Source organism: Vombatus ursinus, unplaced genomic scaffold (genome assembly GCF_900497805.2).
Source record: "Vombatus ursinus unplaced genomic scaffold, bare-nosed wombat genome assembly UNPS02013820.1, whole genome shotgun sequence".
In the NCBI taxonomy this organism is placed as follows: Eukaryota; Metazoa; Chordata; class Mammalia; order Diprotodontia; family Vombatidae; genus Vombatus; species Vombatus ursinus.
In genome coordinates, this window is record NW_020953598.1 from 35,485 (window position 1) to 52,752 (window position 17,268).

General features: G+C 37.9%; 1 protein-coding gene across 1 annotated transcript; it reads right to left on the minus strand.

Annotated features, from left to right (window-relative positions):
• Positions 1–518: 518 nt before the first annotated feature.
• LOC114040613 (rhotekin-2-like) lies at positions 519–17,016 on the minus strand (the record flags this gene model as incomplete). The annotated part of the gene is given in 6 exon segments (XM_027858722.1): positions 519–1,424; positions 1,426–1,777; positions 3,526–3,633; positions 9,316–9,481; positions 15,265–15,396; positions 16,910–17,016. Coding segments are annotated over 6 exon segments (1,058 nt in total), but the record flags the coding sequence as incomplete, so codon positions are not given.
• Between the last annotated feature and the right edge of the window lie 252 nt (positions 17,017–17,268).

Consider the following 17,268-nt stretch of genomic DNA (forward strand, 5'->3'; position numbering starts at 1 on the left):
GGAAATTTGGATCAGATTTTTTAAGAAGCAGGCCTCTGTTCTTGCTTACAAGGAACATTATAACAAGAAAAGGGGTTTTTGTCTCTTTACAGGGTTCATGTGTTCCTGCTGTTTATCCATCTCCTTGAATTCATAATCCTATTTCTGTCACCATGATTAGTTGCTATGGAAATTACCACCTATGGAAATTATGTCACTGTTGTAAGAATCTGACTTTAGGTAGATAACAGAGACAACACATTATAAACCTAACTAAGAAAGGAAGATCAGGTTTAATACCAACACTATTTATCTGAGTTAAATATGGAAAATTAATACCATATTCAACTTTTCTGAGAATTCCTAATCTGCCATCTCCTTTGAACACAACTGTTAATTAAATGTTAAAATGTTGGCCAAGCACTCAATTACAAACCAAAGTTTGAAAATCCAATGTTACACAATAGGAAATTAGCACTGGATATAGAAAAGTGAATTTCTTGTTCAATAATGCATATAGAACATGTAGTCACGTGTAATTTCTGTAGGCCAAAACTGGGTATATTTGACTTTCAGGGATTAATGGTAAAACACAGCTACAGGGCACATCAAGGAAACAATTTTAAACAGTGTATTAAAAATTCCTTTTAAAGATGAAGAATTCAATATGATTCCAGAATTTATCCCACGAATTTAAAAGGTCAAGTCTATAAACTGGTGACTAATACTGAACTGGAGCCAGTGAAATGTCAGATGAGAATTCCAGAATATTAAAGAAACTTTCTTGGGTGGATTCGGCAATTTGTGGTTTGAATAAAACTTTTGAAATATGAATTAAAACAAACTTTGATTCCCATTAAAATTCACAGGATGAATATGACACATATTTAATAACAGAACCAGAGATTCTCTCCAACAACCCTCAATTTTTCAGCTCTTATTTTCCCTGGGGGCAAAGTTTTACACCCTGGTGTTGAGGTGGGTGCAAGTTAACTCTTCCAGACTCCAAGACTACGTTTAGAGTCTGACTCATTCATTCTGTTGTGGAAACTACATGGAGACAATTAGGCATAGAAAATAAATATATTCCCCCCTCCTAAAAAACAAACCAGTTTTCTCCCCTAATTAATAGTATAAAAAATCCCTATCCATGGCAATATGAATAGTTATCAGTCATTAAGCAGCAATACATCTCACAGCCTCTGAGGCAACAATAGTCTCAGTGGTTAACAGCAACCAACAGTGGCTTTTGCTAAGCCATGTATTCTGGAAGAGCTACATCTGGAATTACAACCAAGATCTTGGTCAAGAACGTCTTTGACGGATTTCTGTCCTGGAGCTGGCGCTCTACATCTGGTTTCATGCCCGAAGAGGCCAAGATCTCACCACCAATTAAACTATTATCTCCACTGGGAAGCAGTTGATGAGGTGAAGCCATGGGTCTGTGTCACTGATGTACCCAAAGAGGAGGTGCGAGACACGAAGCTGGTCTTTTCCCAGATGTTCTCCTTGTCCAACTGATCTGCCTCTGTCTGTCCTTTTGTACGATATGGTGGCTTATCCGAAGGAGGAAGAGGTGCCCGCCTTTTCTTTCTCTTCCCATCTTTATTGCTTAATTGTTCATTTGTTGGAGACACCTCAACATTTTTCTCAAAGACTATTTGATGAGTCCCATCAAAGAATGCACCCCATGGGGGCGATGGTTGTTTTTCACCAATGAGGAACTGCCCATTAGTATCTTCAATTTTCTTCTTTATTATATCAGTTAAACCCTCAAGTTTCACTGGGGAATCAATGCCTATAATGATTTTAAGGGGGAAAAACGGTGATGAAATTCCAAAGTTACAATAATTTTTCATGAGAGACTATTCATTTCCTAACTTTAAGAGCTAGCAAGGATCTTAGACCAATACCTTAGATAAGTCTAAATCATTTTAGGATGTTTGTGATAAAAGATAATCAAGTTTAAAAAAACAAAAAGTCAAAATAAAAATTCCATTCATGTTAACGAACATCTCGAGTCCCAGCTTCCTCATCTGTAAAGCGACGGGTTTGGAATAGATACACTCTATGCTCCCTATCACCTCAAGGTCTAAAATTCTATGTTTCTTAATCAATACAATTCTCCCGCAAGCAGCTGGTCAAAAGTGTTCCTACTCGTGGATAGAGAACACTGCTAGGGGATGTTATGCCCTAAACTAAAACTGCTCCTGAAGGGATTTTTGCAATCTGGAAGTCTGTTACATATGCACACATGTGCATCTATACACACATACATATATGTATACTTATATATTACACAATACACTTATATATACATATACATGTGTATTAAATACATTTTATAGTCTACATTTCATATTATATGTCTACATATATATTGTGTATTTAATATATTATATATACTTATATATTATGATATATACACATATACATATATGTATACATGCGTATTAAATAGATTTTATATTCTATATTTCACATCTATACTTACATTTATATACACACATACATATACACATATATGTACAGATATGTGTGTATATAAATATGTTTTTATATTATAAATATTTTAGAAAGTATATCTGTATATATGTAACATACACATCCACATTCATAAACTTATATACATATATATGAACAGCTCTAGGTGGAAAAGCTCCACCTCACTTCTGACTAAGGGTAATGTTTCCATTTCCACCACGGCCTGCATGACAAAACTTCAGACTGCTGTGACTGCATGAACATTTGGCTTCTAGACTGTAAACGTCTTGGCCGGGCGGGAAAGCCCAGAGCCAAAGAATGAGGCCTCCCCACTCACATCTATCCACCTTCTTCTGTAAGGAACGTGTCCTGAGCGTAAAGAGCTAGTTGAATATTTACTCTTAAACAAAACATAGTATTTTCAAACACTCTGCCAGGCTTGAGGAGTGTGTAAGTTTGCATGCATGGGGACGATGATAGATTAAAACAGAAGGTCGTTGTGATTTCCTATCTATTCACAATATGGCTGAAAACTCACAAAGCTTAGATCTTAAATACCCTTTAAAATATGGGGGATTGGAATATCAATGAGACTGGAAGTTTCAAACTTTTCCAAGTGCCAAACATTGCAATTTTCTTTGGCCAAAGATGAAAGCTTTCCTTTCATTAATATTCATTTTCCAAAACCACTTAAAAATGAATTTAATAAAAGAGAAAAAATTACAGTACATGACTGTAATTTGGAATATTGTAAGCTTTCATTTTCAAAATTTTCATCAGCTACTCAGTTAATGTTTATTTCCCCTGTACCTTTATTCATACTGAAGCCTTAAAATTGTGTTTGATCTTAAGCATTCAAGCTATGAAAAATGTGTATTCATTAATTTTGTATTAATTCATATATTAAACATGAACTCCTTAGGATGTAATCATAGTCTTTTTTCATTCATTCTGACGGCCCCTAAAAAATTCAGCATTTTAATGTCAATAGAACAAGCTGTTTGAATACAGACAATGTTGTTTTTGTTACCCTGCAGCTTGGAAAAGACAAATCCCACTTACTCATATCATGGTAGACTGAGGTCGCCTCTTTTGTCAAGAACAAAGGTGGTTTCCGTGGTGACATAATCTCAATTTTCATAAGTTCTTCACAACAATGCTTCCATTGGCCTGAGAAAGAAAAGACAGACTAGACTAAAATATAAATGCAAATCCATATATTTTATTTTTAACAGATGCCAGTAAATTTAATTTGATTTGTGAGTAAACCTGAAAAACAGCACCATTAAATAAACTTGCATAAAGCCCTAACTCTCCTGTTAGTTTAAAAACCCAAATCTTGATGTTATGACAATATTAAAAAATAGAATAATAATTTTTTTTAAAAAAGGAAAAGTCCCTTGTGCAGATATCAAGCTATGGCATTAAGAGAGTAAATGTTTTGCTTCTTTACTAAAAGGACAGTAACCACCACTTTGTTATTCCCACTCATGGTTAAAATATGGAGATATTCATTTACATAATGAATAAAAGCACTCTAAGATAAAATCAAAAGTAAAAATTATCTGAGATGAAATTATGTGTGAAAAAAAAACCCAGTAGTTTTGAGGCATAATTTTAATTTGGGAAAATGTAACTAAGAAATAAGAATTGCCAATTTAACAAACAATTGTTCTATTATCTAAGATGATTATCATTCTTTTGACAATCATATAATGTTGGAAAATCATTCTCTTCTCTTTAAGTGAAACCAGTTATTAATAAAAGATTGGATAGATATCACACAATCTATTTCTAACTTGAGCAAATTTGTTTTAGGAGAGACATTTTAAAATGAGTAGGCATTGGAATCTGAAAAAATCTAATCTTGGACAAAGTTAAATTTAAAGAGCTTGGAAAAGATTAAGTGTTCTTTCAAAACTTTTATTTTAAAATCAAACCGTCAGATTGAGTTCCCTTGGTGGGACTCCAGTAACATACATTCATTCGTCTGTTCATTTCTTCATTCCGGTACTTATGGAGGACCTACTATGCACAGATAACATCACTGTCCGTCACTGCAATTGCTATTAATTACCCAATATAAAGACATTTAGTCATCCCCTGGCACAATGCTTATGTCCTCCACAGGACCAGGAAAACGACTGTAGTACAAATGCATGGAACTTTTTAAGACTGATTTATGGCCCACAGTTCCCTGCATTTTATTACGTTCTCAATATCCATGCTCATGATCCAGTCTGACTGGTTTTCCTGGCTTTAAGAAATTAAAGACATCTCATTTTCACTCAAGTTATCTGCACAGTTTTCTGAGCTCTGCTCTAAAACACTAGCAGGTTAATTAATAGTTACAACTTCTCAATCTATTCACCTCAAGTAAATAAGGAAAATAAAAAACCTTTCAGTATGTTTTATTACAGCCTGTTAAGTATGGTATATGGTAAAGATATGGAAACAAGGAAGACAGCAATTTATGAAAGGAATAAAATTCCGAGGATAAACCTTCAAGACTGCTCTAAGCCAAGTTTAAATCTCAGGGGATCTCAGCCCGGTACTTTCCCTCTCTTTTAAATAAAGACATAAAGAGCTAGCTGCTCCCCCCCCCTCCCCCCCCCGCAAATCAACCTCTAGTCTAATGAGAAGATAATGAAACAGATTGTGGAGAAGCCAAGCAGGATGTCTCTGCTGCCTTTCTCGACAAATTCTTAAGTGCAGCGTTTTTACTGCGCCCGATTAGCTGAAGGAGTTTCATTGTTAAACTGCTGGCTGAATTTCGTAAAAGATACTAATCTTGTTTGAAATTGGAACATAATACCACCTTCCCCACTGTACCCCTCACAACAGCAAATTTTACTGAAGGCAGAGGAGCATAAATTTAGGTGAAATGTTGACTGGCCGAATCTTCACAACTGAACGCAGATCATCTGGCAAGGGAATAAAAATCGGTGCATATGGTGGTGGGTGGCTGCATCTTAACATCCAAACCAAATCTCCCTTAAGAAATATTAAATACAAATGCTGAGCTCACACAGAAGCAGCCTCCATGGTACAGAGTGAACAGGCATCTCTAGCCTTACAGTTAGTTATCATCTCATGTCCCTCCTCACTTACCTGGCTCATGTGTGGGTCAACGCTGGGCTGGGGGGGAGGGAAGGCGGTGGCAGCTAGGAAGGAAGGGCTACGGCCATCCTGGACACTCACCCAAACAATCTTCCTGAGGCCTCTGCCTGACTCACCTTCTTGCACTCAGCCTCTTTGTTGTTGTTTAGTTGTTTCAGTCATATCCTACTCTTCACAACCCCACTTAGGGTTTTCTTGGCAAAGATTTTAGAGTGGTTTGCCATCTCCCTCCATGGCTGGAGCCCATGAGGAAACTGAGCCAAACAGGGTTAAGTGAGTTGCCCAAGGTCACACAGCTAGTAAGTGTCTGAGGCTGGATTTGAACGCACGCAGATGAATCTTCTTGACTCCAGGACCAGCACTCTATGGACTACGGTGCCACCTAGCTGCACTCTACCGTCTCTAGGACAACATAGAAAATCCGCAGCCAATGGCCTGGGTCCAAAATGGCGCAGTAGGAGGAGAGCTGGCTGCATCGTGTTTGGAAAGTTATACAGTGCTTCAAGTGGTCCAATGCTCTAGTTCTCATTGATCTCCTGTGTATTCTAGCCAAACAGCCTAGCCATCCCCACAGCTTCACCCGGGATTCTCCTACTCTGTATTCAATCAGACCAGACTTTGTCATGGGACTCCCTTCCTCAAGTCTGTTGAAATTTTTTACCTATTACAAAATATTTTGAATCAACCTGTTTTCAGGAGAAAGGGGGGAGAAATCAACTACTCGTCAACAGGCATTTTTCATCCATCTGATTTTTCCTGCATGGATAGTAAGAGGAAACCTTCCTGAGTGACGATGGATCTCATTCAGTGAGCTCTAACAGTGATACTCAGACTGCCTGCAGATGTCTGATTCAGAAACAATTCAGACAATGATAACCAAGTGTTATATTATATATATATCTATATATCTATATATATATATATAGATATATAGATATATATAGATACATAATCAGTATAGTTTTTTGTGATTTTGTTTGGTGCCTGATACATACAGTGCCTCCCAACTTTCTTCCCAACAAACATTCAGGCTATATGTAAAACCTCAGTGTAGTCTACACGCTTTTTGTTGTTGTTGTGCATTTTTCACAGTCCTCCCTTTGTCCTCCCTTGCACTGGAGTCTCTGGATATTAAGTAGATGTTGATTTAATTTAGAAAGTCTTATCAAATTCTTGGAAGGATTTTTGCGTCCTCGTCCTCCTCTACAATAATTTCATGTTTTTTTTTTGGAAAATGCTCATTCAGCCCCCAGCAATATAAGATAGCTATGTCTTCCATGAAATAGTACTTTTTATTGCCTTGAGACATATGGTAAAGACAATTGCAACACCTTCTTTATTTGCCATTCTAAGAAGAACCTGTGAGAAACGTATTTGTTAAGCTGCCATCTCCTTGTTAATACATGTCAATATTGATAGAATTAGTTACTCGAGTCATATGTCCAGTCATTGGTCAATGGAGAACCCCCAATTTGGAGTACTAAGGAGAGTGAATGTTGGGCTCAATCCTTAGAACTTCTATCTCCTTTTCTGCTACTGGTTACTGCCAGTACTAAATTAGAAGGTGGTAACATAGAAGCCTTGTTTGTATTCAGTTGTCTTTCTTTCACGGATTGCTATGGCCAAAGAGTTTCTATAAGGATTGCTTTCTCTTTAAAAGACAGTGAGTTCATAGCTTAACAACATAGACAACCTTATTATCCTAGCAATTCTTTAGTAATTGGGGAGGGAGTGTAAGGAAGTAAAAGGATTGAAGATGATAAATCCTAAATATAACGCTTTGATCCTGGCTCTTAGATATTATAATGGGTTGCATCTTGTTTGCTTGAATCCCGTTACAACACTGTTCTTGGATTCTTAGCCACAGGATGGTGACTCTCTCGCCAAGGCCAACCCCATTACATGTGCCCTTGACCCCATCCCCTCACTCTTTTTTCATCATCTCTTCCCCTTCTCTCATCTTCAAACCCTCTCTTTCTATTGGTTCCTTCCTTGCTGTCTGCAAACACACCAAAGTCTCCCCTAGCTCAAGCCATTATACCACATCTCTTTTCACAGCCAATCTGGTAGAAACAGACGTCTACACCATTGCTTTCACTTTTCACTCACTTCTGAATCTTCTACCATCTAGCTTCCCACTTCCCTCAACTCAAAATGTTCTCTCGAAAGTCACCAGTGATCTCTTAATGACCTCGTCTGATGGCTTTGCTCCATCCGTATGCCTCTCAACCTCCTTCAAGCTTTTGGCCCTATTGACCAAGGTCTGCCCCCAGATGCTGATTCTTTTCTGGGTTGTGACGCTGCTCTCTTGATCTCTACCTGCATGTTTGATTTCTCCTTCTAAGTCTCCTTTACTGGTCCGTCTTACGTACGACATCCTTTAATTCTGGGAGGACCCTAAACCTATGCTGGGTCCTTGTCCATTCTCCCTCTGTACTCTTGGAGACCACATTAGCTCCTATGGATGTAAGCATCATTATCTCTATGCAGATGACTCCCAAGTCAGCCTCAGTCTCTCTCCTGAGCTCTGGATGTCCATAGGCATCTCAAATGCAGCATGCCCACCAATGAACTCATTCTTTCATTATCCTTCCCCATTCAGAAGTTCCTTATGCATTGCAAGGGCACCACGATCCTGTTCATCACTCAGGTTGGCATTATGCTTGGTTACTCACTCTTCCTCATCCCATATATTCAAACCATCACCAGATCTTATTTCCACCTCCACAACATTTCTCTTGAAGATGACCACCCCCTTCTCTCTGCTCACATGATCACCACCTTCACTCAGGTTCTTATCCCCTCTCCCCCATTCAATTTGTCTTCCTGTCGCAAGTCCTTCCATCTCCAAACCAACCTCCAAACAACTAACAGTAATTTCCCTAATGCATGGGTTTTACCAGATTACTCTCCTACTCAATACACTTCAATAGCTCCCTCTTTCTCTAGAATTAAATATCAGTTCTCTAGTTAGTTTTTGTAGCCCTTCACAATCTGGCCCCAACCTACACTTCCAACCTTTTAAACACGTTAGCCACAGTCCATCCAAACTGGCCTTCTTACTGTTCCTCACATATGACGCTCCATCTCTCACCTCCACACCTTTGTACAGGCTGTTCTCCACGCATAGGTTGCCATTCTCTGCCTCTCAGAATTCCCTTGTTTCCCTCTAAACACTGTTCGGCCCCCATCTTCTCCAGGAAGCCCTTCTTGCTCTCTTCAGCAGCCACTGCCCTTTCTCCAACATATTTACCTCATCTATTTTGCACAGATTTATTCGGATATCGACTCTTTGAATAGAATGCATGCTCCTTTTCCCATTTGTATCCTCAGTGCCTAGCACAGTGAGTGGCACACAGCAGGTGCAAACACTTGTTCACTGCCTATTTGATTGGAAGAGGTAAAAGACCTTGCAATTTGAGGAAATCACTGTAAATGGATCTTAAGAAAAAGGAGAGGGAGGGGATAAGTATTTATTAAACATCTATGATATGCCAGGCACTGTAACAAATGTTATTTCATTTAATCCTCACAAGAGTTGCAATGATTACTACTACCACTATTCCCATTTTGCAGATGAAGAAAGAGAGGCAGACTTGCCCAGAGTCAATACAGTGAGTAACTCGGGTCTTCACCCCCCCACCCCTGGAGCTCTGTGGACCAGGGTGCCCCGTAGCAGCAGTATTTATTACACACAACCATGCCCCTAGAAAGCCCCAAATGTCTACTCACTGAGGTCAAAAATATGCTGTCTGAAAACGTCCATCCACTTGGAAAGTTCTTCCAGACTATCAGCAGCAAATGTCTGCGTCACCACCTTATCAGCCATGAGGTTGATCACGAAGAAACGATTCGCTCTTTTCTTGGGGTCATTATCCACTGTGCGGATTCTGGTTTCCTAAAAGTTCAGATAAAACACCAACTGGTGCTTAGCTCAACAATCCACCCAAAGACTGTGGTGCTCGCCTGGCACAGCTGCCCAGGACACAATGAGAAATCAGACTACTTCGTGATCAGTCCAGGCCTAAAAGGAGTCGTTCCTAGGAATGATTTTCAATATTCAAACTTCAAACCCATATCAAGAATGCAAGGGTTTTCATAGGAGTAACATGTGGGCTCTCTATACTGACTGAGCTAATTTCCATGAGATGAAAATCTAGCCACTGTTTGAATCTTCCTTGGCGTAAAGGGGATGGGGGGAGACTTATCTGCAGCTCCTAACCTGAGCAATGAAACAAAAAGCACATGTGATAACTGTAGTGCAGAGTATTCGTTATTTCTACTTTCAACAGTAATAAAATGGAAAAGAATCAGTAAAATGCTCCTCATTCTGACATTCATGCCAGGAACCAGAAGGATCAGCAGAGACATGGAAAGGACAATAGAGTTTCTACTGTAGTGAGATGTTGTGAGGGTTTCCTCGTTAACATTTATTTTATATCTACCATTCATTTATAAACCTCATAGCTAAAGGTCTATAAAGCAATATTACTCCCATAAGATGTTCAAATTCAATTTTTGGAATGCTGGAAAGCATTAAAAGGAAACCCTAGATCCAAGTCCCTGAAAAGACAATAATTCTATCGGGCCTGATTTGCCCACAGAAAGAGGAGAGGAGAGCCATTGGACTGCATGCTGTTGGACAAAGTAGATCTAAATAGTGAGTGGGAAGAGGGCTCCCCCTGGCCTCTGGGGGAACACTCTGCCATGGAAAGGGGATAATAACATAATTAGGTGGATTCAAAAGTGGTTAAGGGAACACGCCTCAGAGAGCAGTGACTTTAAAAGCCATTTCAACTCGGGGAGTTGCAAGAGGGATAAAGGAGGGCCATGACCCCTGTGCTGGGCAATTTAAAAAAATAAATGTTTATTGATATCTTTGGTTTTGACATCACCTAAACTTTCTGTTTCTTTTCCCCTTACTCCTTCCAGAGTCGTCCCACTGAATAATTAAAATTTTTTTTTAAAAAGAAACACCCCCACCCCAAAAAATAGATCAATAAATTGGAAAAAAAAATCTGACAATGTATATCAATGTTCTACACTCATGGATCCTTGTCTCTGTCCTCCCCCACTTCTGCGAGGAGGGGTGGGGGTGCTTTCTTCTATCTCCTCTTTGGTTTCTGGCTTGTTCTCTGGCATTTTGTAGCATTTCCCCCCAACCTCTTCAAATTCTAATCCCTTCCCTCTCAATTCCTATTTATTGTGTCCATAGCTCACTTTATTTCCATGTTGTCTTCCCTGTTAGACTATAAGCTCCGTAAGGGCAGGAATGGTCTTTTGCCATGTTTTATGTCCCTAGCGCTTAGCACACAGTAGGCACTTAATAAATGTTTGACTGATTATTTTGTGGTTGTGCTTCTCTCCATTTACTGTGTTGTAGCCATTGTGGGTAGTATTTTGCTGTGGTTGTTTTACCTTTCATTAGTTCATGTCTTTCTACACATTATATTCCTTACATTTACATACTTTAATTCACAGATCCTTTTCCCTAATGAGCATCTACTCTGTTCCAAGTTCTTTGCCGCTACAAAAAGAGATACTATAAACATGTTGATGCATTATGGGACCTCGGAATCTCAGTTTCAAAGGACACGTATATGTATATTTCAGTCACTCTATTTGCATAAGTATAAATTGCTTCCCAAAGTGGTCAACTAATTCATTGCTCCAACAAGGCATATGGTTAGTATATGCTTGTCTTTCTATATCCCCTCCAGCATTGACTACTCCTACCTTGGCTGGGTGTGAGGTGAAACTCCAGGGTTGTTTTGATTTGCATTTCTCTTATAATTAGTGATCTGGAGCTTCTTTCAGGTGGTTGAATTCTTCTTTTGAGAATTGTTTATTCATATCCTTGGACCATTTATCTACTGGGGAATGGCCTTTTTGTTAGCTGTCCAAAAATCTTGGATAACAAATCCTTATCTAAGAATTTAATACCAACATTCTCTCCCCCATTTGACTGATTCTCTTCTTTACCTAGATGAGTTCATTTTGTTTGCACAGAAGCTTTTCAATTTCATTTTATCAAAATTATCTATTTTATCTTTTATGATTGGCTCTGTCCCTGGCCTGGTTAAGAACATATTTCTTAACTTTAACTTTGAAAGATACGTAATGTGTTTTTCTTCTAATTTTTTTTAATGGTAATCTTTAATATTCAGGTCATGTATCCATTTTGAATAATTGTAGAATATTGTATAAGATGTTGGTCCAACTTGGCCAGATTGCTTTCCAGCTAACTACTGGTTCTTATCAAAACAGGGAGTTCTTTTCTAAGTAATTAATGTTTTCAGGTTTATCATATACTTGGTGATTTATTGTGTTCCATTATTTCCAATTCTTCCTTGTCTACTCCCTATCACTGATTTATTCATATATAGTTTAAATGGATACCAAATGGTTTTGATGCTTGCTGCTTTATAATACAGTTTGAGGTATAAAAGTGCCATTCCCTTCATTCCTACATTTTTTTGTTATTTCTCTTTATAGACTACATCTTTTGTTCCTTTAAATAAATTGTTTTTCTTTTATTGAGTTCTATGAAGTATCTCTTTGATAGTGTGATTGCCAAAGCATTAAAACTGTACATTAACTTTGTAAGTATTTCCATTTTTATTACATTGGCATGGCCTAGCCACGAGCACTAAAGATACTTTCAATTGTTTACATGGTTATTTATTTTCTTAAGGAGTCCTTTGTAACTGAATCTACCTAAGTATTGAATGTACAACTTCGCTTCCTCCACATTTTATCAATGCTGTGGATAAAGGCCCACATGGAATGTCTTTAAAATATCTGCATTCATGTGAGGACTGAAAGAAAAGCTATACCCTAGATGACAGAAATAAGATCTTTTGTTTCTCCACAAGGTAATGCCTTGACCTGAATGTGAATTGGATATAAGTAAGGCAGAGATCACTCTCTCCTCCAGAACCAAGATCTAAAAAGATTTTGCATTCTAAAATGTTGTGCCCTATCCAAGATAAAACCAAAAATCAACTGATTTTACTAAAACACAGCCAGGAAAAAGACAGGCTGGAATTAGTTTGTGGAGGACTTTAAACGTAGTTTGTATTTTATCCTAGAGGCAACCCCTGAAGCTTCTTGGGCAGGGGAGCGCTATGTTCAGATCTGGGTTTGAAGAATAGCATTTGACAGCTGTGGTGGGGGACAGACTTAAGTGAGGAGGGAGCCTGGGAGCAGAGAGATCAAACAGAAGGTCCACGCAATCATCCAGAGGAGAAGTAAAGATGGCCTCAATAGGTGATGAGCTGATGAGTAGAGCAGTGAGGATGGACATGACAATTAAGGGAGAGCAAGGAATCATGGGCAACAGAAAGGTTACCAAACTGGAAGAGGGAGAAGGATGTTGATGATGTTGGAGAATGACAAATTCTGAATTCCTCCCTCTTCCTCCAGAGTAAATAGCTCCCTTTCTTTCCCTTCAAATATTTATCTCTGTGCACTTAATACCAAAAAAGAAAGAACTGTACACAATTTATAAGGAAAAACTTAACAAGACATCACATAATAGGGTAAGTTAATTAGAAGTAGATATAAAATTAATGCAAATAGGCTAAGAAGCTGAGAGGTTGAGGCTTATATCAAATCCATACTCAATCAATAAACATTATTAAGGGCCTGCTAGGTCTCAGGCTCAGCTCAATCTGGGTACACAAAAGACAGTCCCTGCCCTCAAGGAGCTCATGGGATATCAGGATCTGATAAAGATCCCAGATAAAGATAACCAAGAAATATGTGACCAAAAGCTATTTGCCAGTAGATAGGATGGCTGATAGGAGATGCACAAACAATTCTCAAAAGAATTGTAAATTATTCACGGTCTGATGAAAGAATGCTCCAGATCAGCAAGAATAAGAGAAATGCAAATGAATGATTCCCAAGTTTTACCTCATACCCAAAAAACTGGTAAAGCAGACAATAGGAACAATTAATGACGGAGGGGTGGTGCAAATACAAGCACCCTAATGCACTGTCAACCATTCTGGAATGCAATTTGAGATGATGCAAATGAAGAGATTCCACTGTGAAGCAGTGCTACAGCAATAAGACATGAAAATAGGCATTGAAGTAACAGAACTATCACTTTGAAGATGATACAATGGTATACTTAGAGAACCCTAGATATACCTGGAAAATCTAGAAAGCTAGCTGAAAATAATAATTTTAGCAAAAGTAGCAGGATATAAGATAAATCCACATAAATCATCAGCATTTCTAGATAGCACCAACAAAAACTTTCAACAAGAGATACTCCATTTAAAATAATCATAGACAGCATAAAATACCTGGAAGTGTATCTGTCAAGACAAACCCATGAACTACGTGTACTTAATTATAAAACATGTTTTATACAAATAAAGTCAGATTTAAATAACTGGAGAAATGTTCATGGGTAGGCAGAGCCAATATAATAAATGACAATTTTACCCAAACTAATCTTATTACTAAAAACTATTTTGAACTAGAAAATATGATAATTCATTTGAACGAACAAAAGGTCAAGAATATCAAAGGAATTAATGAAAAAAAAAAAGGAAGGTTTGGCAATACCAGATTTTAAACTATATTATAAGTCAGTAGTTGTCAAAACTTTGTGGTATTTGTTAAGAAAAAGAAAGGTGGATCAGTGGAACAGGGTAGACATATAATACATAGCACTAAATGATTATAATAACCTTATGTTTGACAAATGTAAGACTTAAGCTTTGGGGATAAGAATCTACTATTTTGGTAAAAATTGTTGGGAAAACTAGAAAGCAGTTTGGCAGAAATTGGGTATAGACCAATATCCTACACTATTTACCAAGCTAAAGTCTAAATGGATACAAGATCTAGATATAAAGAAAATTACAAGAACATGGAAAATATTATCTATCAGACTTATGGATGCCCATCAATTGAGGAATAGCTAAACAAGCTATGGTATATGATTGTGATGGAATATTATTGTGCCATAAGAAATGACAAGCAGGTAGATTTCAGAAAAACTTGGAAAGGCTTACATGAACTAATGCAAAGTGAAGTGAGCAGAATTAGCAATATTGTAGGAAGAACTTGTGAGTGACTTAGCCATACAATGATCCAAGACAATCCCAAGGGACTCATGAAGCAAACTATCCGCATCCATAAAAACCGATATTGACTGAATACAGACTGAAGCATGCTATTTTTTGCTTTTTTTTTTTTTTTTTTAATAATTCCAGTCTTCTTGCATAAACATTTATTAAGCACCTATTATGTGCTGGGCACTGTGCTCAGCACTGAGGATACTAAGAAAGGCAAAAGAGTCCCTATTCTCAAAAAGCTCACAGTTTAATGGAGGGGACGACATATTAACAACAGTGTACAAACAAGGCATATTCAGGATAAATTGGAGCTAATCAACAGCAGTGCATGGACAATAAGGGGTGTGTAAGATTTCCAATTAAGACAACTAGCTCTGAGATGGAAAGAAGAGAAGGGAATAGGTTTCATTGTTTTAAAATATGACAACATTTTAGTGAATAAGATGTGTAACGAAGGCCCCCAACTCAAGAATTTTACATCTGGGGGCAGAATTGAACTGGCTAACTCAGAAGTGACCAAAAGCCATGTCTTTTTTAGGACTTTTTTTTTTTTTATCCTTACTGGCCTAAGAGCATCATATTTTACCTTGTTAAAAGGCACTACCAAAGTGGGTTCTATTTTAGCTTCAATTTCTTCTGGGGTATAATAGCAGAAGAGTTGGCCACTTCTCAGCACACAGTACAGCCTTTTCCACATAATTAGGCCTTCCACCATTACCTGAAGAAGAAATAATCAACAAATTTCAAATCAAACAACTTTCTCAATTTTGCTAATTTTAATAAAATTTTGAAATTCTCCAAGTTTACCCTATTTTTACAATTTGAAACCAACAAGAGATTTCCCTTTTAATTCCATGTGAAGTAAATCAGTTTCCAGAGATCAAAAAGCAAGTTAGCTTCAGGGAATTAAAGTCCCAAATTCACAAAGAATCTAGACTAAAAAATAAATACCACAGAGCTATTCCCCACACAAAATCATAATCTATACATTGTTCTAAGAGATCTTTCACCAGATGAAGCAAGTCTATTAAAAATTAGTGCTCCAAACACAGTGGCAATCTATCAAATGACCTGGCAAAATTAGAAAAATAACTTGGTGATTTTCAAAATCTTGTTTTGAAACACTTTGCTGGGAACACTGCAAATGTCAACTGCTCAGTGAGAATGCAAATTTTCTTTTCTTCTAATAATGGAATCTCTCTCGGAAAAAAGCTATTGATTCACTATAGTCCATAATGAATTATTTACTGGATGGAAATAACTATTTATGGTTATAAATAAATCAGTAGTAGGTGGCATAGAGGCAGATTTGGAAGCCCAGGGGCCTCAACAGTGCCAAAATCTCATCTCTGCCAGTAACTGCCTTATGGGAATGGTGTCAAGCTTTTCCCCCTCCCCAAATCAGGGACTTCACAAGAAGGGGCCTTCTGTTGCTACTGAACATCCAACGCAGAGCTGGGATGATGGGAAAAGAGTTCCTTATGCAACAGAAGGCTTCCTTCTAGCCAAACCCTCCCCCCTGACATAGACACCAAGAGTTCCTGACCGTTTGTCCCAGAGCCTTTGGGTGATCTACAATCTCTTCTCAGAATAACAATCTCTTCTCAGAATAATGTTTTTAAATGCATAAAATAAAATACATAGGATTACACAGGAAATCAATTACATTGAAATCATTATCAAAAAAATTTAAGTTCACAGACATAGCACACAAACACATGCATGTGTGTATGTACCCACACACACACACACACACACACACACAAACATGTGCTCACGCCCACTTCCCTTACAGTCACGACACACAGAGAAGTAGATGGGCGCCTTCTTGACACTGATCATCCCCCGTCCCCTCTAGATGTTTGGGGCAGCTGAGCACCTTCCCAAACCTCTGGACTGGACTACAATCCTGAGCCCAAGAACCCTACAGCAGGAACCTCTTAGCTTCCACCTTGTGTTGGATTTTCCCCTTGTAAACCCCATTCCAACAAAGATCTTCTTAGTTTATAAAATGAGGATGTAAGCACACCAACAATAGTCTAATGATTGATCAAACTGAGACATAACACTTTAATAACTCCATAAACCATGATATTCCACAACAGACTTTTCCCTATTGGAAGAAGACCAGAGAACAACATCAGTATATACAGATTTAATTGGGTGTAATATTCTCTAATACTTCAAACAGACATTCACTACTGCTAAAGGATATGGAAGAGCATTCGAACCTGCTGATCAAGAAATCCTTTGAATGCATCTTCAGCCATGCAAGCTGGCTGGGCGACTAATCGGCAGCACATGTTACCATACAAGGGAAGCCAAAATGATGACTCTTCTGTTTAAAAGGAAAAAAATATCAGGAGGAGAAAAATCACACAACCATTGTGAAGGGATAGAAACTCATTTAAGCCAGTTACAAAATCCATTTTAATTTTGTGATGTTTTATCTTTGTGTAACAATAGGTTTTAAAATTCATTTTTAGCATTATAAGCTGTTCGACTGTTTATTATTCCAGTGCCGTCTGAGGCTCATTCCACTCAGAATACCAATGGCATGATCAGATACAAACAAATGCTAGAATAAACC